The sequence below is a fragment of the Lacerta agilis genome, chromosome 16, assembly GCF_009819535.1.
Source record: "Lacerta agilis isolate rLacAgi1 chromosome 16, rLacAgi1.pri, whole genome shotgun sequence".
NCBI lineage: Eukaryota > Metazoa > Chordata > Lepidosauria > Squamata > Lacertidae > Lacerta > Lacerta agilis.
In genome coordinates this window covers 29,743,302-29,766,819 of record NC_046327.1, presented here as the reverse complement: position 1 = coordinate 29,766,819, position 23,518 = coordinate 29,743,302, and the positions used below count along the sequence as shown (strand labels likewise).

General features: G+C 45.0%; 2 protein-coding genes across 2 annotated transcripts in view; both read right to left on the bottom strand.

The window, feature by feature from the left end:
- Positions 1–12,668, bottom strand: part of LOC117060578 (alpha-2-macroglobulin-like protein 1) — a 52,164-nt gene extending 39,496 nt beyond the window's left edge. Inside the window, exons 1-8 of the mRNA XM_033172950.1 lie at positions 12,528–12,668; positions 8,659–8,842; positions 8,281–8,325; positions 7,740–7,884; positions 7,340–7,392; positions 6,213–6,233; positions 3,100–3,262; positions 789–873 (exon numbers count right to left, since the gene is read on the bottom strand). Coding sequence (XP_033028841.1) covers positions 789–873; positions 3,100–3,262; positions 6,213–6,233; positions 7,340–7,392; positions 7,740–7,884; positions 8,281–8,325; positions 8,659–8,842; positions 12,528–12,595 — 764 coding nt within the window. The 5' untranslated portion in view covers positions 12,596–12,668. The remainder of the gene's footprint in view (positions 1–788; positions 874–3,099; positions 3,263–6,212; positions 6,234–7,339; positions 7,393–7,739; positions 7,885–8,280; positions 8,326–8,658; positions 8,843–12,527) is intronic.
- A 2,365-nt stretch (positions 12,669–15,033) lies between these two features.
- Positions 15,034–23,518, bottom strand: part of A2ML1 (alpha-2-macroglobulin like 1) — a 47,366-nt gene continuing 38,881 nt past the window's right edge. The window contains exons 29-35 of the mRNA XM_033172949.1: positions 22,035–22,250; positions 21,389–21,516; positions 19,433–19,523; positions 17,986–18,054; positions 16,728–16,830; positions 15,823–15,864; positions 15,034–15,085 (exon numbers count right to left, since the gene is read on the bottom strand). Of these exons, the coding sequence (XP_033028840.1) occupies positions 15,824–15,864; positions 16,728–16,830; positions 17,986–18,054; positions 19,433–19,523; positions 21,389–21,516; positions 22,035–22,250 (648 nt within the window). The 3' untranslated portion in view covers positions 15,034–15,085; position 15,823. The remainder of the gene's footprint in view (positions 15,086–15,822; positions 15,865–16,727; positions 16,831–17,985; positions 18,055–19,432; positions 19,524–21,388; positions 21,517–22,034; positions 22,251–23,518) is intronic.

Below are 23,518 nucleotides of genomic sequence, written 5' to 3'. Positions count from 1 at the left end.
TCCCCTGTGAATTCACACTGAAGGAAAGAACACCCGAACCATAGGTGCCAATTCCCTGGGGCCTTGGGTGCCAGAGCACCCACAAAATTCCCCATGAAGGGCCAGGCACCCACAAATTTTGGTGCCAGGGCCATGCATGCTGCATGGGACCCACAGCCCTGGACACCCATGGGTGTGGGGCCAAGTTGGAACTCCTGGCCCAATCCCAGACTGTCTGAGAAAAGATGGGGGGGGCATGCCAGAACAATCATTTTATACCACCCATAGGTTTTCTGAAGGGAATGAAAATTTCACTAGTCATTATAGCTTTTCATCTCCACAGTTGCCACAGAATCATTCCCAATAATGTTTAACATGCAGATGCAAAGATTTCTTGATGGTCTGTTGTGGAGAAAAGGAAGAAATGTCGAAAGTATGTGTATGAGGGAGCAGGAAGGGGAAAAAGTGGTGCTTGACTTTTTCTGCAAAGTGACAGAAAAGGAAAAGAAGCTTTCTGGACAGACAGACAAACAAAAAACTAGACCATAATTGATAGGTCACTGGAAGAGAAAGAGAGAAAAAGGTGAAAGGAAAGAAGCCGGACTGGAACAAACAGATTTGCTTTACCAAATACCTCAGGTGCTTGGCATATCCTTTTTCCCCTCTGTAATTTAGTCCTCCAGAAACAGAGCAGGGGAAAAGAACACTGTGCTGATGCCCGCCTATTCTGTACTCATTATTGGGGATGAAATATTCTCCTCCAGCAACAGTTGGCATGGTCTTTGAGGACACCACAGGATTTTGCTCACCTGGCAAGCACTTTGACTTGAACTTCTTTATCCGACCTGGTGACAATTTGCGGAAGTTCAAACAGCACTTCATATTTAGACAGCACTGTAATGGAGAGAAGAAGAAGAAGAAGAAGAAGAACCAGAAGAGATCCTCTATATGGATCTTGCACATCATATCTTGCTTGCCCCTAAACTGAACTTAAAATGCACGCACCTATAGACGTAGATGGGTGGAAGGAAAAGGAGCCATTGTTTTGCCTTCCTTCGGAGTAATTTTTAGCATTGTATTATCATAGCCTGATGGCGATGCAATAAGGTTTTGACCTAACTTTGATCTTCTTATTTTTCCTCTGTCACATGTGGGATGGTTGCAAAGTGACAGGTGTCAAATTAGTACAGTGGTACCTCGGGTTACAAACACCTTGGGTTACAAACACTTCGGGTTACAGACTCCGCTAACCCAGAAGTAGTACCTCGGTTTAAAAACTTTACCTCAGGATGAGGACAGAAATCGTGCGCTGGCGACGCAGCGGCAGCGGGAGGCCCCATTAGCTAAAGTGGTACCTCAGGTTAAAAACGGTTTCAGGTTAAGAACAGACCTCTGGAATGAATTAAGTTTGTACCACTGTATGCATTTCTTCACCAACTGTGTTCACTGGGACATAGTATCAGATGCATTTGTGAGCCATTGCAGTGCTTAGAGTGTTTGATAAGGACCAAGGAAACAAGAGTTGAACCCACCCCCAAACTCCACCATGAGTGGGTGACTTTGGACCAATTGTAGCATCTCAGCCTAACCTGTCTCACAGGACTGTTGTAAGGATAAACTCTTAAGAGGACCATATATGCCACCTTGAGCTCATTGGAGGAAAGGTAGGATGTGTATATATATATATATATATAATCAGCACCTCACATTTCTACCTCCTCCCAGATCTTTTCTCAAGAACGTCACTGCTGCATTTTGTTCCAGGAAAGTCAGCAACATATTAAAGATCTACTAACTTTGCCATTCACAACGTCTAGACAGAATTAGCATGGGGAATGAGCATGTGCACAAGACAACGCAAGCAGGAGTCCCCCTGACCCCCCCTCCACAGTTGTATAGTAAGCCCTCAACTTATGGCGGGGGTTATGTTCCAGTGATCAGCCCCAAACCAAAATCGCATCTAGTCAAAATACATTGGGTTCAATGGTGGGTGGGATCGCCAAAGTCTCTCTCTCTCCCCCCCCCCACCCCCGTTTTATTTTTTTTGCCAAGCACATAAATCTGAATGTGCAAAAGCTAAATGTGTGTAAGTTGCAGGCTTACTGTACAGGCATGAGTCAGAAAACTGCAGATGATGTAATGACCAATGTGTAGAGATCCCTGCTGTTGTGTTTGCCTTCTGCATTTTGGACAGCAGAAAACGGCAGTATTGAAAGGGACTTCAGGGCAGGCAAATCTCTCTTCCTTTCGGAGGTACCAAGTTCACGCACATCAGAAGGAAGCCGTGAGGCCTGATGTGGCCCTCCACCAGCATGGGGAGGCCTGGCGGGGCCCGCTACCACAGCAGGGAGGCGCCATGTGTATCCATCCAGAAGATATTTTTATTCCAAGGAGATGCTGATGTGGATGACGTTATGGGCACCCTGCCAGCCAGCTGTTGACCTTTCTTTCAAGTAGCTTCTAATTCCTGCCACACATCTCGGAGAGCAGTCAACAAGACCCATCCAAGCCCTGCTACTGCCTTTCACCCTGCTTGGTCTCCCATTCCTGTTGCCTCCAAGCATTTACGAATGGCATTAAGATTCGGCCCTCCAAACTCATCTATCTCGGCTTCCCAAGACACTGGCAAGGTTAACTGGTTCAAGACTTGAGCCACTGGCTCCCAAGCATCTGTGCTAGGCCAACCACAGATGTGGCTCTGACTACCCTTTCCTCGCTTAGAATGATTTCTTCTCCCCCAAAAGGGCATTACTTCTGAATCCTGCCAACATGGGGCCTTCCGCCACAGCAGGGAGGGATGATGGGGCCCTCTGCTGCTGTGGGGAGGCCCAACGGGGCTCAGCCACACAAGATTGGAAGGGCTCTGGCCCATCCCCACATACTTTGTGGTAGGGCTGAGCTGTCCTCAGCCCCATAGACTTGGAACCTAACAATAACAATAACAATTTATTATTTATATGCCACCCATCTGACTGGGTTGCCCCAGCCACTCTGGGCGTCTCCCAACAAAGTATTAAAAGCACAATGAAACATCAACCATTAAAAACTTCCCTGAACATATGCTTCCTTTTATTCTTAGAGCGATTCTCGCAAGCCATGTGGTCTTCCTCAGAAACTTACCATATTCCTCCACAGTGAATGTTTTCCTATTTCTGTAGTCCTCTCCCATTTTGAAGGTGTAGCTTCCCAGAACCGCTTCAGAGGCCAGAGGGAAAGACAGATCCACAATGCCATGGTGAGGCTTCACGTCCACCCATTGGCCTATTCGGTTCTCATTAGGATCCTGGGATAAGACCAAAAGGACCATGAGGTTCGTCCGCTTGGCTGCAGCAATAGCAATGTTCACATAACCAGATGAACCACATCCTGAAGGAGGCTGGGCTATCCCAAGAAATGCTCTTGCCTGAGCTCCCCTCCCCGCAAACCATGAGCAGACACTGACTAGACTGGCAGTACAGTCATACCTTAGTTCTCGAACAGAATCCGTTCCGGAAGTCCGTTCGACTTCCGGAAATGTTCGAAAACCAAAGTGCGGCTTCCGATTGGCTGCAGGAGCTTCCTGCACTCAATTGGAAGCTGCAGGAGCTGCGTCGGACTTTTGGGTTCTAAAGAACGTTCGCAAACCGGAACAGTCACTTCTGGGTTTGCGGCATTCGGGAGCCAAAACGCTCGAGTCGCAAGGCGTTCGACAACCAAGCTACGACTGTAGAGTCACAAAGACGACTCTACAGTTCTCTATGGCAGTAGTCTTCAACTTTTTTCCAACCTGAGACCCACCTTAGTCCCAAGCTGCATTTGGGGTAGGGATAAAGGAATCCCCTCAGTTTCTAATTTCCCCCAATCTTAACTTCAGTTCTAGACATTTTCACATTAGATGATGGGGATTATTTTAAAGCCCTCGTGGAAATTTATCAGCATCTTGGTGCAAGTTTCTCCACACACGCACACTTTGGCAAAGCAATTTCTCTTAACGGAATGGATTTGTCTCCATCTGCACCCTTTGGCATAGCCCAGGGATGGCAGAGAGAGGCAGCTGCCCCCCAATCAATAAAAATAAATTAAAATGCATAGCTGAGTTTCTTCCCTCCCCTAACAAAAAGCATACCTCCCTTAACAAAAGCTTGCCCCCCCCAACAAAATCCTGGCTACACCCATGTCTGCACCACATAATTGTTGTACAAAATTTGGGGGTGGCCTTTACAGCCCAACTCCCCAAGGGGCTCAGAGTCCCTTAAGTCCTGAGGAGAAGGCATGGAGGCAATAACCAGTAGAAGGAAAGCAAGACAGATATTTATTTTTTCTGTTGCAATGGAGTCCCGCCCACCCCTGTATAACACATTCAATGCAGTATCGTGCCACTATGGCTTCCCCCAAGGAATCCTGGGAACCGTCATTTGTTAAGGGTGCTGAGAGTCCTTGTGAGATTCCCTCATTCCCCTCGCAGAGCTACCATTCCCAGAGTCGTTTAACAGGCAATCCCTCTTCCCAGGAGACAGTCTCTTCCATCCTAGTCTTGCAGCCAAAAGAGACAGATCTCTTTCTCTTTCCTTCTGCCTTGGTCACTCCCCTTCCTTCTGCTGCCAGAGCCAAGTGTGTATAACTGAATTCACACAAATAATATGCATGTAGTTCGAAAGCACGTCAAGTGCAAGTAGATAAATAGGCACCGCTCCGGCAGGAAGGTAAATGGCGTTTCCGTGTGTTGCTCAGGTTCGCCAGAAGCGGCTTTGTCATGCTGGCCACATGACCCGGAAGCTGTACGCCAGCTCCCTCGGCCAGTAATGCGAGATGAGCACCACAACCTCAGAGTCGTCCGCAACTGGACCTAGCGGTCAGGGGTCCCTTTACCTTTTTTATGATGCAGGTGCACTGTACTGTATTTGCATTTCAAATGAAGCTTCCACTGTTACCAATGGAGTCTTCCCTTGAAAACAAAAAAGCAGCTTTGGGGAGGTGTTTTCTTTTATTGGAACTCGGCAGGGTGACAATTTTAAATCCCTGCCTCCATCCTCACAGTCCTGAGGCTGCATTTATATAGCAAAAATGTGCATTTTGATTGCATTCAGGCAATTAACATCACATTTAGTTTACAATAGTTTGGGGGACGATTCAGAAAGACAACTGGCATCTTCTTGTGGCGTTTCTCATATTGCTTTAGCAGTTGCTGGCAGGTGTTTGGGTGAATGCAGGCAACCACTGACCAAATAGTTATTAACATTTACCACAGTGGGGGCATATAACCTTTTGTTAAGTCTTACAACAGGTTGAGGGTAATTCTACTACTGTATTGCATCCCATGAATAGGAGAATGCAGAAATGCAGGTCTATGGCTCAGTTCTCATATTTGGCAGGGAAATATAGACAACTGGCTTATCATGTGGATAGCTATACATGGTGATGTCAGGGACTGGACTGAGGAGGAATGGTGGGGATCGCCCCACCCCACTTTCCTGAACCTTCCCAAGAAGAGAAGGACAGTATAGATTTGCAACAGTGGTCTGTGGAAGGACATAGTTCAGAGGCTGCAGAGGGGAGAAGCTGGGAAATATTGGGAGAGGAACAGCAGGAAGAAGCAGCAGCACCAGGGGAGAGACAGCTGACAGTCTCAGTGTCTTTGGAAAGCATTCCTGACCCCCCTTCTCCCAGGACCAGGTGTGCATTGAGAGTAGTAGAACAAACTCAGAGGCAGAAAGTACAGATCAGCTGGAGCAGGGATGACATAGGATAAGGGAGACTGAGGGGATGGGACTTTACTTGGAGCAACACCATTATCTAAGAGAGACCGTATTCCTGAGTCTCTCTCTGTGAATATTGAATAAACTACTTGGTAAGAACTCTTCTTGTTGATCTGCTTCTTGACTGCCACCGTGGGAGGAATAGGATTCCCTGTAGCCTAACAGGTGATAAGTACTTTATAAATGAAAATATTCATAGAAATGGGCAGCTTAGACCGACATTTCACACCCACTGCTCTTTGATGGCATGCCTACTGAAGTTCAAGCCTAAAGCAAATCTATTTTAACAAGAGCAACTCACAGAAGGGACCATTGGGGTTGTTTTCCCTGTCAAAAAATATCCAGCAGCCTCTCCAAGCCAAAACTATAGTTCCCAGGTTTACAATTGCAACCACATTACTTTAAATGTGCAGTGTAGACATGCCCTGATGTTCAAGTGGTCTCAAAGGACAGGATGGGCACAAAAGGAAAACATCACAACCAATCCTAGTTACTTACTTTCAGCTCTAGCAAAGGGATCTGCAAATGACAAGAGAGAGGGACAACGTCAGAGTCAATGAGGAACAGAGCAGCCTCCAGGTCCCCCAGCATTCTGTAAAACCAGTCAAGGAAATGACAGTTCTATCCTGCCTGCACCCTCGAACTGACATTAGTAGCAGCATGATAAGAGAGCAATTGCAGCCCATCTGTGGGCTATAGGAAATGAGGCTGGATCAGCTGTATGCCTTGCTTGCCAATCTTTTGCCATTGAATCAGAATTCTAGAATTGTAGAGTTGGAAGGGACCCCAAGGGTCATCCAGGGTCACCTGCAATGGAGGAATCTCAGCTAAAGCATCCATGACAGATGGCCATCCAAACTCAGCTTAAAAACCTCTAAGGAAGGAGAGTCCACCACCACCCGAGAGAGACCGTACCTGCCCCTACAGACCTACATATGTGGGAACATCTGTTCAAGCACCAGCCCCCATCATGCTGATATTGATCATGTGATCACTAGAGGTTATGTAAAGAGAGGGTTCTGGTGGGACACAAATCCCACTATCCGAACACAGGAAATCGTTTTTTAGGCAAGCGTTCACGTAACAATTTGACGATTTCCATTGATTCCTATGGATAAATTTCTAATGTGTGAAATATTTACACCCAAAAATGAAAGGGGAAAATAGGAAAACCCTTGGAAACCTTGCAAAAGATAAAGAAGGAAGGGGGGGAAAACCTTTCCCCTTCCTTCCACCATGGTTTATGGTGAAACGGCTGTCGTGAACCAGCAAAACACAAAAAAGTAAGGCTTGTTCAAGACTGCTTATTTGTTTACAGCACTACATGCAGGTCTGGCTGTTCAGATATCTGAATCTGCAGTTTGTATAGTGAAGTTTGGGTACCAGTTCCTCATGTTTCATCACCACTGCAATGCTCCTCAGTGCATTTTAATACAGAGCTAATGTCCCGCAGAGACTCTGGGCCCAATTCACAAGCGAATGGAGCATGAGAAACTCCTGAAGATGTTCCCCCACTTGAGAAATAACAAAGTATTTGTCTCTGGGTCCAGTAAGGAGACCTTCCTGGGCTTATGACATTTTGAGGAATTGATAGTCTGTGATTATATTAAGAGATCAATACTTACAGCTTTATCGCTGGCCTTAAATTGATCATCAAGCTGCACAATTCGAAGTTTTACTGAAGGGGGAAAACAAACATACAAACACAGAGAGATTATTTGTTTTTGGTTTTTGCTGTTGCTCCCACATACTTCCCTTCATGTTCTTGCATTTTTAAAACCAAGGACTGGATCCCCCCCCCCCCTCCCGGCTGAATCAACAAGGCAAATTGATGATGTCAACTTATTATTGTATGCAAATCTGTAGAGCACCTGGGCTCTTGTAAGGCACTTGGGTTTGGTTTAACAGCTTGGCTCTTGGAACGCTGAGTTTGCTTATTTGATTCCGATTTGCCGGGAACACCGCCCCATCCCCAAAGATGAGGCACAAGCTGCAGTCATCTTCCTGGGCCACTCCGATACCCACCTCTCTCTCCAGGCTTGTAAAAGGGCTTGTCCAGCTCCATGAGGTTAATCGCGGAAGAGCTCTTGACCTGCACCATGTTGGAACCCTTAAAGCTCATGCTGTCACCCTGCAGGACTAGGATGTGAACATGGGCCACTTCTCCTTCCTTCACAGTGCCAAAGAGAAAAGCAAAACAGGTTCTAGCAGGAGGACCAAGAACAGAAAAGTATTTTGCAGTAGAGAGGGTACGTCTCAAAAACTGCCCCTTGCTCTTCTACCTACTTCGCTCTCCCCTAGGGATGAGGGAGTCAACACCACACATACACACTTCCATTTATTACTCCCCCTCCCAATAGATATACATCCCCTTCTCTCTCTCTCTCTGCATACCCATCTTGGTTTTCTCTTTCATCCATGTTCTCTCAGTTCAACCTCCACCCGCTTCTCTACCCCCTTCTCTTCTCTTCTTCTTAAGCCATTCCCCCCTTCCTCTCTAATTTAAATTCTCCCAGTGCCAAGGGTGCATTAAAGAAAGGGAATGATTGTGAAATGCAAGACTTACAAATGGAAGGTATTTCTGCTTTTTCTGGGAAACAAAGGCTGGTACCTGAAGAGGGCGAGATGGAGGTGTAGGAATGTTAAGGAGAGGAGGAAAGGATACACTGAATAAATATTATCCTTCCTTCACTCACGCGGCTAGTGAGTGATGTCGCAGAGCAGATCCCCCTCAGTATAGCAGGAAGCTAATTTCCAGATTCGTTTGAATCTCTTTAGTTAAGTAATCCAAAGATAATGTGAAAGAGAGCTCCCCTTGTTGCAGGGGTGTGGCCATGCAGATATCACTGGGCTACACCTTCCACCATCCCTGATCATTATCCATACTAATTGGGGCAGACGGGAGCTGGAAGCCATTGAGTTGCTTGCAATATATGAAACTTGCCTGGAAGCTGGTGCATTCATGGGTCCCTGGTTTCTCCACATCCTTCTCGAGCAGGGTGTGGTTCTGCAGCGTCATCTCCAATGTTATTTTCAGGTGGACTGTCTCCTGGAGGTGGCTCAGGAGCACACAGAACTCTTCAGTCTCCGGATGGTGAATGACTGCCGGGAAGGTCAATAGATAGTGGCTGCAAGAGAAGAAGAAAGGACAATTGAAGAATTCACTCTTGGCCTTTAGAGAAGCAGCTAAAAGGGCACTCACCTGTTGCTTTCTGGGGCAGGGATGGTCAGCTGGCAGCCTGCAAGTCACATTCACATACCCGTCAGATTTTAATTGGCTTACCCCTCTCTTTGCTATACAAAGAATACGCTCATCTGTTTGGGAAATGAGAAGCTACTGTTGGGGGACCCCAAGGGCCCCAAAATGTGATAACGTGGACTCCTGAGTGTGACTGTTAAAAGGGAACTTATAGTAGCCTATCTGTAAGGACGTTCAGTGGTTGCTCATGAATAAAGCGCCAAACGCAGAACTTCTAAAACTAAGTTCTTTATTGTGCACAGCTATATACAGTGGAGCTAAAGATCAAACGTCCATCTCATCCCTCTGCAGAGTCCTGGAATGACCCCTTCCTGTTCTTTGTCCAGCAAAAGAGGCACGGGATTCTGAACCCCCGCCTCCCCCTTCCGCGTCCTTCCGGCCTGCGCCCTCGGAGCGTGGGAACCTGACCCCGTTCCCCACTTTCCCCTTGGCGCTGAGGCTCTGCGATCCTGTCAGAGCCCCTGCACCGCCTTCCTGCCTCCGACTCCCCCTCCCCACTGGAGGAATGGGAGCTTCCAGCGGAGGAGGGGGAGGACGAGCTGGTGAAATGCACCGGAGGTTCCCTATACTGCAAACGTTCCCAGGATCCCGCCAATTGCGGGGAGGGGGGTTTCCTGACACTATCGCTTTGAGAAGCTGCTGAGAATGCCTTTCACTTTGCAAGCGCCCACCACCCCAATAGGGCAGAGAACAACTAAAATCCTTGTATGAGCTTTCGTGTGCATGCACACTTCTTCAGATACCTTCATGCGGCTCAATGTGGTGCCTTCCATAGTTCCAGTTACAGGTGGGTAGCCGTGTTGGTCTGCCATAGTCAAGACAAAATCGAAAATTCTTTCTAGTAGCACCTTAGAGACCAACTGAGTTTGTTCCTGGTATGAGCTTTCGTGTGCATGCACACTTCTTCAGATACCAATCTGAAGAAGATCAAACGTCCATCTGAAGAAGTGTGCATGCACACGAAAGCTCATACCAGGAACAAACTCAGTTGGTCTCTAAGGTGCTACTAGAAAGAATTTTCGATTTTGTCTTGACTATGGCAGACCAACACGGCTACCCACCTGTAACTGGAACTAAAATCCTTATCACACTAGCATGCAAATACATGGTACAGAGCACAAAGCACAATAAGCGCTTGCAACAGATCATCCAAGGACTTGCAGATACTACGAGCTGTTGCTGGCCAAAATACATTTAGATACATTTCACCTTGGCGCCCTTGTGCTCAGCCTTAGCATCCTGACATATAGCTTTATTCATTTCTAGATACAGTCAACATTTGCAGTGTCTGCATGTCCTTGGATGATCTGATGCAAGCGCTTATTGTACTTTGTGCTCTGCACCATGTGTGATAAGGATTTTAGATGTTCTTTGCCCCATTGGGGCGCTTGCAAAGTGAAAGGCATTCTCAGCAGCTTCTCAAAGCGATAGGCTTTGAATAGACTGGCTGTTGAATAGTACTTCAACTCTGGCTGCCTTCATCACACCTGGGGCTAATTTAGGAGGTACAAGGACAACCACATGGTACACACAGCTCCAGCATCTCACTACTGCTCTCTGCCCCCAAACATCTACCGCTGAATGGGAGGAAGCTTCCCTTTACCTAACAATAACATTTTCCTGGCTCCCAGCTCAACTCTTTCCAGCTCAGTGTAGACCTTGCTCTACACCACTGGTCCCCAATTAGCTAAGTACTGCAGACCCCCTGTTTTTCAAGAGCCAAGCACTGGACCCCCTACTTTAGAAAATTTTGATTATCATAGGTGGGCTATATTGCTTGCTTGCTTAGAGATGTGAAGGCCTGGAAAAAAACCGGAAAAATTCAGGAAAAACCTGGGTTTTTTCCGTTTTTCCCCTGAAGCCTTTTTTGTTTGTTTTTTTTCCGAAAAATTGGAAAAAAGAAAAAAATGATTATGGAATGTTTTTTTTTAACACGATGAATAAAGTATTTTAAGATAAGGGGTTCAAATATTTTTTAAATCATTTCTAAAAAATATGTATGGTATCAGATTATTCTAATTTCTGTGAGGACAAGCAAGTCCTAGGTTACAAACTGAACTCTTCAATGCAAGAACAATATACATTTCTTCCTTTAGGAGGTGCTGTTGTCACCAGAAAAGAAAAAGGTTTGGAGACACAGTAAATCAAGAAATAAGCTGACATGTGAAAGAGTAGAGAAGCTTGTTTCAATCCGAGCAAACCTTCAGTTTTTAGACGTCCATAATAACTGTGATAATGACAGACACAACAGAGTAGATGCAGAAGCAGTGACTGAAACTGATACTGATCATTACAGCTCAGGAAATGATTCTGATTAAATTTCATGCCCATTCACTGAAACTTAGTTCCACTTCCTTCTTCAGTTCTTTTTATGAGAATGTTTTTTTTTAAATACTGTGGAGAGGAAATATGAAAAATGGTTACTTCTGGATTTTTAAAAATTGTTTTGTGGAGTTTTTCATTTGTTCCACATAAACAAGTAAACAGTTCAGGAGATTGTTGCTCCATTTGTTACAAATAAATATTATTTTAAAAGTAAATTCTGTTTGTAATAATTGTTTGGATACACTATATTTTTAATATGCTAGTTGTGATAATCTTATGCCCATTAAAATTGTCCATAGTTATATTGACTTTCAATCTGGAAAAGAAAAAAGAAGCGATAATGTAGCATTTTTTTCAATTTTCCAAAAATTTCTGTTTTTTCCGAAAAAACTGGTTTTTTTTCCGAGCTTCAAAATTTCCGGAAATTTTACATCTCTATGCTTGCTTGCTTCTTTGAATGAGGTAATGAGAAATGTTTCTATACTCCGAGTAGGCTCAGGGGGACTGCTATTCTCACTTATACCATTAACTACTCATGTTTCTATACTCGGACTGCAGATCTAGAACATACGGTATATAGATCTATTTATACTGAGGCTGCAGATCTATAAAATCTAGACATTTATCTATGGATTTGTCATCCCATCAGGAGGAATGGATGGTGCACAGCAGCAGCCATGTCAGTTTTCCTGTCATGGGTGTTGGGAGGTGGGGTGGCATGGGAGAGGGGGCCTTGCTGCCTCTGCATGTGGTAGCGGGCAAAGGCTCTGTCATGTCTGTGAGGATGAGGCACCCGTAAGCGGCACCTCCGAGGTCTGGCACCAGCCCTGCTCCGAAAAGTAATGGAAAAAGCCCAGGGAAACAATTTGATGGTGACATTCCCCAGAAGAAAAATGAAAACAAAGAGTAGCAATTTCATAATAACCACCCAGGACCACAATAATTCTGTTTTCATATGTGCTGGAAACTGCCTAGGAGTGGCCGGGGAAACCCAGCCACAAGGGCAGGGTAATAATAATAATAATAATAGTAATAATATGCCCTACTGTGGTAAATCAAAGGCCCCTCCAGACCAGCATCCTGTTCTCACAGGAGCCAGCTAGGTCCCTGCAAGAAGCAACTGAGCACCACAGCGTTCTCTCCAATTGTGATCCCCAGCATTTAGAGGAATACTCACATCCCACTTTAAAATCTGCCCAGGAAATAGAAATGAAAAATAAATATCTTACGGGTCTGAAATGACTGGAGCTGTGAGTGAGAGCAGAGCCAGGGCCCAGAGGAACATAGCTGCTCCCATAGTTGGAGCTGTGATGGGCAGCAGAGACCAGATCTCTGTTGGTGGTCAGAACAGCCAGCGCTGGTGTAGAGACCTAAATACTCGCCCAGAGATTCCTCTGTTCACCTACGAGGCGCATGAACTTAATCTCATCTGGGTCAATATTGGCTCTCCTCCTCCTCAGAGTAAACACCATATGTCCCTGAGGCTCCTCCCTTCAACTCCATGCAGGGAGATGGCTGCGACTGTTCAGATGAAAGAGAGACCACTCACTCCTTGTCAGCCTTGGAGACAAACTGAGAAGGGATTAGAAATGGTGTGAACCAGAAGCTAAGGAGGGCCAACCAAATGGCAACACATATATACCCGTTTCCACAGGCCTACAGTGTTTCTGTGATTTCAATGCACGGAGAGGGAAAAGATAATAATAATAATAATAATAATAATAATAATAATAATAATAATAATAATAATAATAATTTATTTATACCCCGCCCATCTGGCTGGGTTTCCCCAGCCACTCTGGGCGGCTTCCAACAGAACATTAAAATGCAATAATCTATTAAACATTAAAAGCTTCCCTAAACAGGGTTCCCTTCAGAGGTCTTCTAAAAGTCTGGTAGTTGTTTTTCTCTTTGACATCTGGTGGGAGAGTGTTCCACAGGGTGGGTGCCACGACCGAGAAGGCCCTCTGCCTGGTTCCCTGTAACTTGACTTCTCGTAGTGAGGGAACCGCCAGAAGGCCCTCGGCACTGGACCTGAGTGTCCAGGCAGAATGATGGGGGTGGAGACGCTCCTTCAGGTATACTGGACCGAGGCCGTTTAGGGCTTTAAAGGTCAGCACCAACACTTTGAATTGTGCTCGGAAACGTACTGGGAGCCAATGTAGGTCTTTCAAGACCGGTGTTATGTGGTCTCAGTGGCCGCTCCCAGTCACCAGTCTAGCTGCCGCATTCTGGATTAGTTGCAGTTTCTGGGTCACCTTCAAAGGTAGCCCCACATAGAGCGCATTGCAGTAATCCAGGCAAGAGATAACTAGAGCATGCACCACTCTGGCGAGACAATCCACGGGTAGGTAGGGTCGCAGCCTGCGTACCAGATGGAGCTGGTAGACAGCCGCCCTGGACACAGAATTAACCTGCGCCTCCATGGACAGCTGTGAGTCCAGAATGACTCCCAGGCTGCGCACCTGGTCCTTCAGGGGCACAGTTACCCCATTCAGAACCAGGGAGTCCTCCACACCTGCCCACCTCCTGTCCTCCAAAAACAGTACTTCTGTCTTGTCAGGATTCAACCGCAATTCAGAAACCAAGAATCATCCTATTGAGATATATGATGTGTTCAATGGCTAGATAGTGCTTGGATAACTGGGAAATCCTTGGAGGCCTGGGAATCAAAAGGGTAGGGCACTATGTTCATAGAACCATAGAATTGTAGAGTTGCAAGTGACCCCAAGGGCCATTAATATATTATTATTATTATTATTATTATTATTATTATTATTATTAATACCCCACCCATCTGGCTGGGCTTCCCCAGCCACTCTGGGCGGCTTCCAACAAAATATTAAAATACAATAATCCATCAAACATTAAAAGCTCCCCTAGTCCAACCCCCTGCAATGCAGGAATTTCAGCTAAAGCGTCTATGACAGATGGCCAAATGTCCTTCAGACTCCAAAAAAGCTACCCATGTTTCCTTTCGAGGGCTTTTTTTCTTTTTCTTTTTTTAAAAAAAGAACTGAAAGATACACTGGCTTGCAAGAGTGCTACCCGAAACTGATATAACTTACTTGGCTAAGCAGACAGCAACACCTGCACAAGCTCTGCTATCTCCTTTTATTTAGAACTCTTGCAAAATGTGTGCTCAAGATACGGTCTGTGTAGTTTGGATGCAAAACCCCCACTATTTCTCCATCCCCTCTGGGGGTAGAAACAAATAAAGAATGAGCTCAGGCTATGCGGTTTGCATACTGCAAGAACTGGACGTGCTGAATAATAGTTTCAGGCCCCATCAGCTGGCTTGTTTGTACTCTGCCTCCTGTCCGGAAGGAGGCTGCCAGATTGATTGATTGACTGATTGATTATGACACTGCATGTATTGTACGTTTGCCTTGAATGGTACCAAATAGATTCAAAGTGAACTTTATACATGCTAAGAAGGACAGGTAAACATGGAGGGAGAGCGATCTGTGGGTCAGTGACCAGTAAGACTACCTACATTGAGATTGGCACCAGCTATTGAACAGTCAGGGTTCAATAGCTGGCAAGGCTACTAGAACTTAAGTGATGAGGCAATTGTAATCTAGAAGGTTTCATATAAACCATAACTCTGTGGAGGGAATTGTCAACCAAAGATATTTGATCGAAGAAAGCACCACAGAAGCAATTCAAGTTTCTGTTTATTTTCTGAACTAGAGTTCCACTGCATGGTTCATGTTGTAAAACAGTTCCCAGCTTCTTATATTTGGCTCATCTGAATTCCTTTTCTTTTCCATAGGAATTTCTCCATCTAAACCAAGAAGAAAAAGAAATGTAAGTTCTCTTCAATATGGAATCCAGAGGGGGAGATGCAGGAATGGATCCTTTTAGACTTTGGGCACATAGAAGTCACATTTCTTCTCCTGGAATAGGGAGGGGAACATAATAAATCCTGATAGGTTTTCCCTCCTGCCTACTAGTCTGAAGGAAAAGGACTTATATATCTGTGAAATCTGCATCCACTATATGAAATGCAAATTAGCCTAGGATAAATAAAGCAGTACATCACGGAGCATTTTAGATATAGGGCTTATCCCTACCTCCATTTGCCCCACCGATTACTCTTGGGGAAACCTGATCTTTAGAGCCAAGTCAGAACAAACAGCAATGGGGTTTTCTGTGGATTGCTGTTTGTTCCAATTTAGCAATAAAGAGTGGGCTTTCCAGGGGAAATGGTGGGGGAAAGAAGAAGAAGAAGAGTTTGGATTTGATATCCTGCTTTATCACTACCCAAAGGAGTCTCAAAGAGGCTAACATTCTCCTTTCCCTTCCTCCCCCACAACAAACACTCTGTGAGGTGAGTGGGGCTGAGAGACTTCAAAGAAGTGTGACTAGCCCAAGGTCACACAGCAGCTGCATGTGGAGGAGTGGAGACACGAACCCGATTCACCAGATTACGAGTCTACTGCTCTTAACAAAAGGCAAAACCGCTATATGCACAGAGGCCTAAAACATAGATGTCTGACTTCAGACCCATGCATGACTCACCTCAGTAGCAGGGGTCTTCATATTCCACTGTGGACTGTTCATCTGAAATAAATTAAGGCAGGTCATTAAACTCAGCACTGGCCACAATCATGATATCCTCACTTCCTGATGCCTCTCTTCATCATCTGTAGAGTTGGAAGAGATCCTGGGGGTCATCTAGTCCAACCCTCTCCAATTTATAAAGGCAATATAGAGCAACTAGTTGGAGAGACCCATGATAATTCTTGGTGCGACAGCATCCTTAGCATTTGCCATTTTACAGCCCATTCACTTAGATCCTTTTGGAGCTCTTCACAATCCATTTTTGTTTTAATGACCCTCAACAATTTAGTACCACCAGTAAACTTGGCCATCTCACTGCTCACTTCTAACTCTAGATCGTTCATGAACAAGTTAAGAACCACAGGTCCCAATACCGAACCTGGGGGGGGGGGACTCCATTTCCCACATTCCTCCAGCAGGAGAACTGTCTATTTTTTCCTACACTCTGCTTCCTGCTACTTTAGCCACTTCCTGACACATATTTTTGTTTGAAGATCAGCAGTATCACATCTGAGTTCTTTAAGAACTCTTGGATGGAGACCACACAGACCAAAGAATTTGCCGGTTGCTATTCCACCTATTAGGCCTAGAACTTTGTTGGCTTCCCATCAACCATATGATTCCAAACTGGAACTTAGACTTCACAACGTGGGGTCTCCCTAAGCTGAAGGCACCTATGATGGCCCACAGATTTTTGCTGACTGACTGAGACTGTAAATACAGGGTGATTACAGAACACCTGAAGGCCACAGTACACAGATGGTGGGCTGTATTTGGCTTGACAGGTCACAACCTGCACAGACTTAGTGAGAAACACAATGAATTAAAAATGCTAATATTTTTCAACATGAGGAAGAACCTACCTGGCTGATAATAGTCATAGACTTTGACAGCTGCTGGCTTCAGGTCCTTCACTAGAATGTCTTGGCTCATGGCCAAGGTATATGTCTGCATCTCCTTTCCTAGCTGAGAGAAAGACTTTGGATGTAAAGAGAAGTTGAGGACAAGGTGCAGCTGAGGGCAATACTAAATGGTTAGGCCATCCTGTGATCACCTCCATTGGAAGTGAAACTGCAGAAACAAATATGCTGGCTGCTTAGATAGGATGGTTTCTGCATGAGAACAGAGTGACAGAAAATCCATGGCTCTAGTTTCAGAGGACATCTGTTTGAATTGTTGTTGTTGTTGTTGTTGTTGTTGTTGTTGTTGTTATATCTTTATTTATAACCTGCCTTTTTCCTCGACGGAGACTCAAGGTGGCTTACAGATAAAAACAAGATTTACTAAAAACATCATAAAAAACAATTAAACATTAATAGAATAAAAACGATTATATGTAAAATCTGTTTAAAACATACGAAGAACTACAATAAAAACAGCATGGCACCAGCCCTTTCATTAAAAGCAGTCAGTTCCCCAAAGCCAGTTGCAACAAAAAAACTCTTCACCTGCCAGAAAAAGGACCACAAAGAGGGAGCCAGTCTAGCTTCACCAGGGAGCGAATTCCAGAGTCTAGGGGCAACCACCAAGAAGGCCCTCTGCTGCGTCCCCACTAACATACCTTCCAAGTGTTCCGTTTTAAGTGTGACATCTCGGATTGACAGAAGCCGCTCCGGCTTCTGATCCCAATCTGGGGCATCTAGTTTCGGCTCCTGTGGTTTGTCCGCACCATAGAGCGGGACCAAAAGCCACACTTTTTTTTGTTCCGAGCAGTGCCGTGACTCAACTGGCTGACACCAGAGAGTGGGAACAAAAAACAGATGGAAAAGTTACCTTGACCCACATTTCACTGCTCTTCTTCCTCCTTCCATTGTGACACTTCAATGAATTACTAATTAGATCAATAATTTAATTTAAATTGACAATTTAAACAACTCTCCTTATTAACAGGTCTGGATTGTTCTCATAAGAATGCTGCAAGCAGAAGAGGAAATTCGAGAAAGTGCTGTTTACTGCTGGACCTGTTGAAATGGCCTTTTCTGTTACCATTGGTCTTCTTTTTTGCCCGGCAAGGCAACTTGTGAAGGGGGCCACCTCAACACAGCAGTGCCATTGGCCCAGTTGTCGAATGATGTTTGTGCTTGCCTGTTACAAAGCTGTGTTTCTTTCCCCCGTACTGACCTGGTCCAGGTAGATTGTGAGATGCTCCTCTCCAATCTCCACTCTTTTCACAAGGGGCTGTTGTTTAAGCTGAGGATACAGAATGAAAGAATTAAGGCTTCCTTTCCAACATGCCACCAGTTTTGTCACCAAAGGGAGGTTTTGTAGGTCTTTCGTTGCTTGCATTGTTTGAGAAATAACTGACAAATCTTTGAAAGAAGGGGATCAGGAACAAATTCGTATATTTTGATGTCCCTCTGCAAGCAATCTGTTCAGACCATTGGTAAGAGGGCTCTCTCTCTCTCTCTCTAAGTAGAGGAACATGTGAGTATGTGTGTGTGTGAGAGAGGGAGAGGATGGCGGGTAGCAGAAAGAAAGTGAGAGAAGAGGAGTTTTTCTGAGAGAGAAAATGGAAAGCCCCACCCATTTTTTGACCCTGTACCAGGCCCAGCCTATTGTTGGCTTCAGTCCTATCTGCAATAAGTTGTCCCTGTTGTCCACCCCTCCTCCTGTTCAATGCATTATTTGGAACCTGCTATGTTCATTGAGAGGGACTTTTGTCCTTCTAAACTGATTTCTGTCAGGTAGGGGAGGAAAGGGATGGAAGGATCTCTCAGTTTTGGTTCTCTCCATTTCTCATTAAATTCAGTTCTCGCAATTTGCAGATTTTTAAAAAATAATAATTTTTAAATCCTCACGAAAATTCACCAGCATTTTGGTACGAATTTCTCCTGATAAACACATTTTACATGCAGTTTTGACTCAGGTACACATTTTGGCAAGCAGCTGTCTCTGATACAATGCATTTTTGTATTTAATTTTCAGTAACATCTTCATTTTTGGGCACACTTTCCTGTACAATGTGCAGTTTGTAAACATTGGTTGGATGGAGAACTGCATCACAAAATTCAGATGTGCAAATTTTGAAGAACAGCTGATAAAGGAGTTTCTAAGAAGCATAGGGTTTCCAGCTGCAACTGTGTCAATAGAAGACATAACTCATGTACTCCTTGAGTGACCTTTTTATAATGGCCTTAGAAACAATTACATCCACCCATTGTTAAGATCGCAGAAGGGAAGGATGTCTCTTGCAAAGACCTGTTTTTGGTTGTCTTGATTTAGAGAGGAATATATATTTTAGAATATCCAAATTTCTTGCCAAGGCTTTACAAATGCATGTAATAAAATTTAAAGGGAAAATGGGAAATCATTTATCCTGTAAAGGTCAGGGAGTAGAAATGTAAACCACTATTATTAGCAGCATTCTTGTTATTATTATTTTTATATCTGTAATGGCTGCTCGCTAAACACAATAAATCAAACTGAACTGAAGAATAGCTGCCTTCTGGTCCACATATATTTTGGGGAAAGTGGATATTTAATAGGTTTTGATTTTGAATGCGTACTGAATCAAATTTCTCTTCCATCCCCAGACAAGAGGTACTTAAGGCAGGCAAAATAGACTTACATTGTTTTTAGTTCCCTGGACAGGATGGAATCCAGACAACATCTTCACCTCTATCATGGCCATGTTGGAGGTGACACGGCTGCCCACATAACTGCCAAAAAGAAGAGGAAGAGTTGAACACAAGCCATTTCAAGTCCCAGCCACCAACTTCCCCATGGCATTGTTGACTCCTAGGGCACATCCAGGCTGTCACTATTTTCAAGTGGGATTCAGTCCCTTGAACATGAGGGAGAACGCCGTGGATGTGTGCGCAGCATCCACTCTTGGGTTTTCTTCTTTTAATAGACTTGCAGCAGAGTTTCGTTTTTTAATTGAGTATCTTTATTATTTGCAAAAATCTACACTGGTTGAATACAAATAAAATAACATAATCCTTTCCTCTTCCAGCCATCGAGACCTAATGCTGGCTCATGCTCATTTACACACTGACACTTTTACACTGACCCTTACTGATCACATGCCCTTAATAAAGGCACCTGTTGCTGGGTAGATTTTTTCGGTTGCCTAGCAACCTGTTCAAGACCAATTCTTTGAGTCTTTTTAGAATATTCCAACCAACGCTTCCCTTTGCGCAGTATCATCTAACCTTCCTGCAAGCAAATTAGAATGGGTGCTCATTAAATAGCCTAATCTATCTGCAAACAAATCAGGCTGAATGCTCAATAAGCAGGTCCTTCTAAAAGTGCCCTTAAGAAGAGAAGAAGAAGAAGAGTTTGGATTTGATATCCCACTTTATCACTACCTGAAGGAGTCTCAAAGCGGCTAACATTCTCCTTTCCCTTCCTCCCCCACAACAAACACTCTGTGAGGTGAGTGGGGCTGAGAGACTTCAGAGAAGTGTGACTAGCCCAAGGTCACCCAGCAGCTGCATGTGGAGGAGCGGAGACACGAACCCGGTTCCCCAGATTACGAGTCTACCACTCTTAACCACTACACCACACTGGCTTAACTCAAGAGTCTCTCTCTCTCTCTCTCTCTCTCTCTCTCTAGCAATCTGCAGAAAAACCAATTGACATTTCTTACAATTCAGCGGTATTATTATTATTTTAAAAATTGTACCGCTCTTCACCCATAGATCTCAAGGTGCTTCACAACATAACATTGCAATACAGTGGTACCTCGGGTTAAGAACTTAATTTGTTCCGGAGGTCCGTTCTTAACCTGAAACTGTTCTTAACCTGAGGTACCACTTTAGATAATGGGGCCTCCCGCTGCCACTGTGTCACCGGCGCACAATTTCTGTTCTCATCCTGAAGCAAAGTTATTAACCCGAGGTACTATTTCTGGGTTAGTGGAGTCCGTAACTTTAAGCGTCTGTAACCTGAGGTACCAATGTATATATAAAAAAGCAAAATGCATAATGCTGGTGCCTCTCAAGACATCCCATACCTCAACGAGGTAACAAATCCCCACCCCCAGCACCTCTCAGGTCAAACAGGGGGCTGCTCTGCCAACCGCCATGGATTGAGACCCTGACTGGCTTTCCCCCTGCCCTCCGCAAGCTCTTCACAGTGGGTCACGGAGGATAATGCATCCAGCCCCTCTTCCTCTGCAGAGTGGCAATGAGAGGTCCAAAGGTGTTGGTGGGCAGCCAGCCTCCTCCTCTGGGCTCTCCTGTCCCCTTACCCCACCACCCATTCTCCCGGGACACACACACCCTACCCAAGGGATTCTGGGGGATCAGAAAGGGGATTCCTGCCTACCATCGATCTTCAAAAGGTGAAGATAAGAATGAAAGATAATGAAAATAACCAAACAAACCAATAATCCCCCTCCCACAACACATTTAAAAGGCCACAGAACGTTAATCAGCCCAAGGCCTGGTTTGCTTACAACCCAACCAAGATTTCTAGGTAAACAGTGCTCAATTTGAAGTGGAAACTATCATTGACAGCTGAACAAGTCTGCATTCAGGGATAGGCATACATGAATTTTGGCAAGCTCGCTACCTCTCACCTTACAGTGATGTGAAGGGTCAGGAAGCGAGGGACTGCCTCTTGTTCACATCCTTTCCCTACTGCTTTCACATCCAGGGTGAAGGTGTCTTCATTCTTCAAGGGAGGGATATTGTATCGCAAGACTGTCTGATATGGAACAGGAACCAAAAGCACAACAGTTGTAGAGTTGCATAACAATAACATGCAGTCTGGCTGGAGCTCTCAAAACAAAAGCTCATGCCTTTTAGGAACATTTTAGAGTCCTTGCATCTACCAGCCACTCATTTCCACCCCTCAGTCCATTAGGATAAATGCTTTTCCGTTACCGTGAAATCCTTTATGATCTCAGGCAAGGGTCCTTCTCAGTTCTCTTAAATAACAAACCAGCATCTTTGCAAAGCTTTCTAAACAATGTGCGCCCATGTTTGAAAAGTTAATTCTGTTTTTACCTACCGTTACCTTCCTCTGTTTTTACTATGTTTGTAGTTTTGCATATACTGCATTAGGCACAGACAGAAATAAGAAATACTGCACTATGCACAACATCACATGAGAATACGTCAGGCAATCATTATTGTGTAATTTCCTCAAATCTTCAGATATGGTACCACTGAACCAGCCTACCCTCACAGCTGCCTTGCCTCCCTTGAGGAACCATCACTCACCTGGACATACCCACAGCCTTTGCCAGAGGCTTGCATAGCGTATTCCCCAGGTATGTCTGGGAGGGTAGCCTGCTGCAGGACCAACCGATTGGTGTTGTCCACGTGGAATGACTGCTGGAAGGTCTTGTCAGATTTCACCGTTATCAATAGGTCTTCAGATCTAGTGTATGTGACTGCTCCATATTTGGCAAGGGCTTGGAGTGCAACCACTGTGTCCTGTGAAAGGAGAACAGTTGCAGTGTTGTTGTAGTAGTAGTAGTAGTAGTAGTAGTAGTAGTAATATATTTATACCCTGCCCATCTGGCTGGGTTTCCCCAGCCACTCTGGGCAGCTCCCAACAGAATATTAAAAACACGATAAAACATCATGCATTAAAAACTTCCCTAAACAGGGTTGCCTTCAGATGTCTTCTAAAAGTCAGGTAGTTGTTTATTTCCTTGACATCTGATGGGAGGGCATTCCACAGGGCAGGCGCCACTACCGAGAAGGCCCTCTGCCTGGTTCCCTGTAACCTCAATTCTCGCAGGGAGGGAACTGCCAGAAGGCCCGCAGCGCTAGACCTCAGTGTCCGGGTTGAACTATTGGGGTGGAGATGCTCCTTCAGGTATACTGGGCCGAGGCTGTTTAGGGCTTTAAAGGTCAGCATCAACACTTTGAATTGTGCTCAGAAACGTAGTGGGAGTCAATGTAGGTCTTTCAGGACCGGTGTTATGTGGTCTTGGCAGCCACTCCCAGTCACCAGTCTATCTGCCGCATTCTGGATTAATTGTAGTTTCCGGGTCTCCTTCAAAGCTAGCTGCATGTAGAGCACATTGCAGTAGTTCAAGTGGGAGATAACCAGAGCATGCTCCATTTTGACGAGACAGTCTGTGGGCAGGTAGGGTCTCTGTAGACCACAGAGAGCCCAGCACATTGCCTTGCAAGAGCAAGGCCCCCGGTCTGCCAACCCAGCTTTATCACCCTGCAGTAGGGCCAGCCTCTCAGGAACACTGGCGTTTTCTTAAAATGTATTCCGCTGAGGGATCATTTCTGCAGTGTATCTCGAAACACATCAGAGAACTTGCCGGGGAAAGGGCTCAGGGGAAAAGAGTTCTGCATCTACTCCTAATGTCACTGCTTTAATCCGCTGCTCCATTGTCAACTGCCCTGGGATCTTCAGACAAAGTACGGTATACAAATTTAATAAATAACAACAGTAATAATTATCTTTCAGTCTAACCTACCTACCTAGCAGGGTTGTTGGAAATAGGATGAACTGCCACCTCCTTGGAGGAAAGATGGACTTAAACTGTCATAAGTAAATCCTGAGTCTTTTGGAAGAGGGAATTTCAGCAGGTGCGGCTTGTTGTTAAGATGGGAAAAATGTTTTCATTTCTGCCCAACTTTCCTCTGTTACATCAGGTCACCTACACTGCCTGGATAGCTCAGTTGGTTAGAACATGGTGCTGATCACGCCAAGGTTGCAGGTTCGATCCCCGCATGGG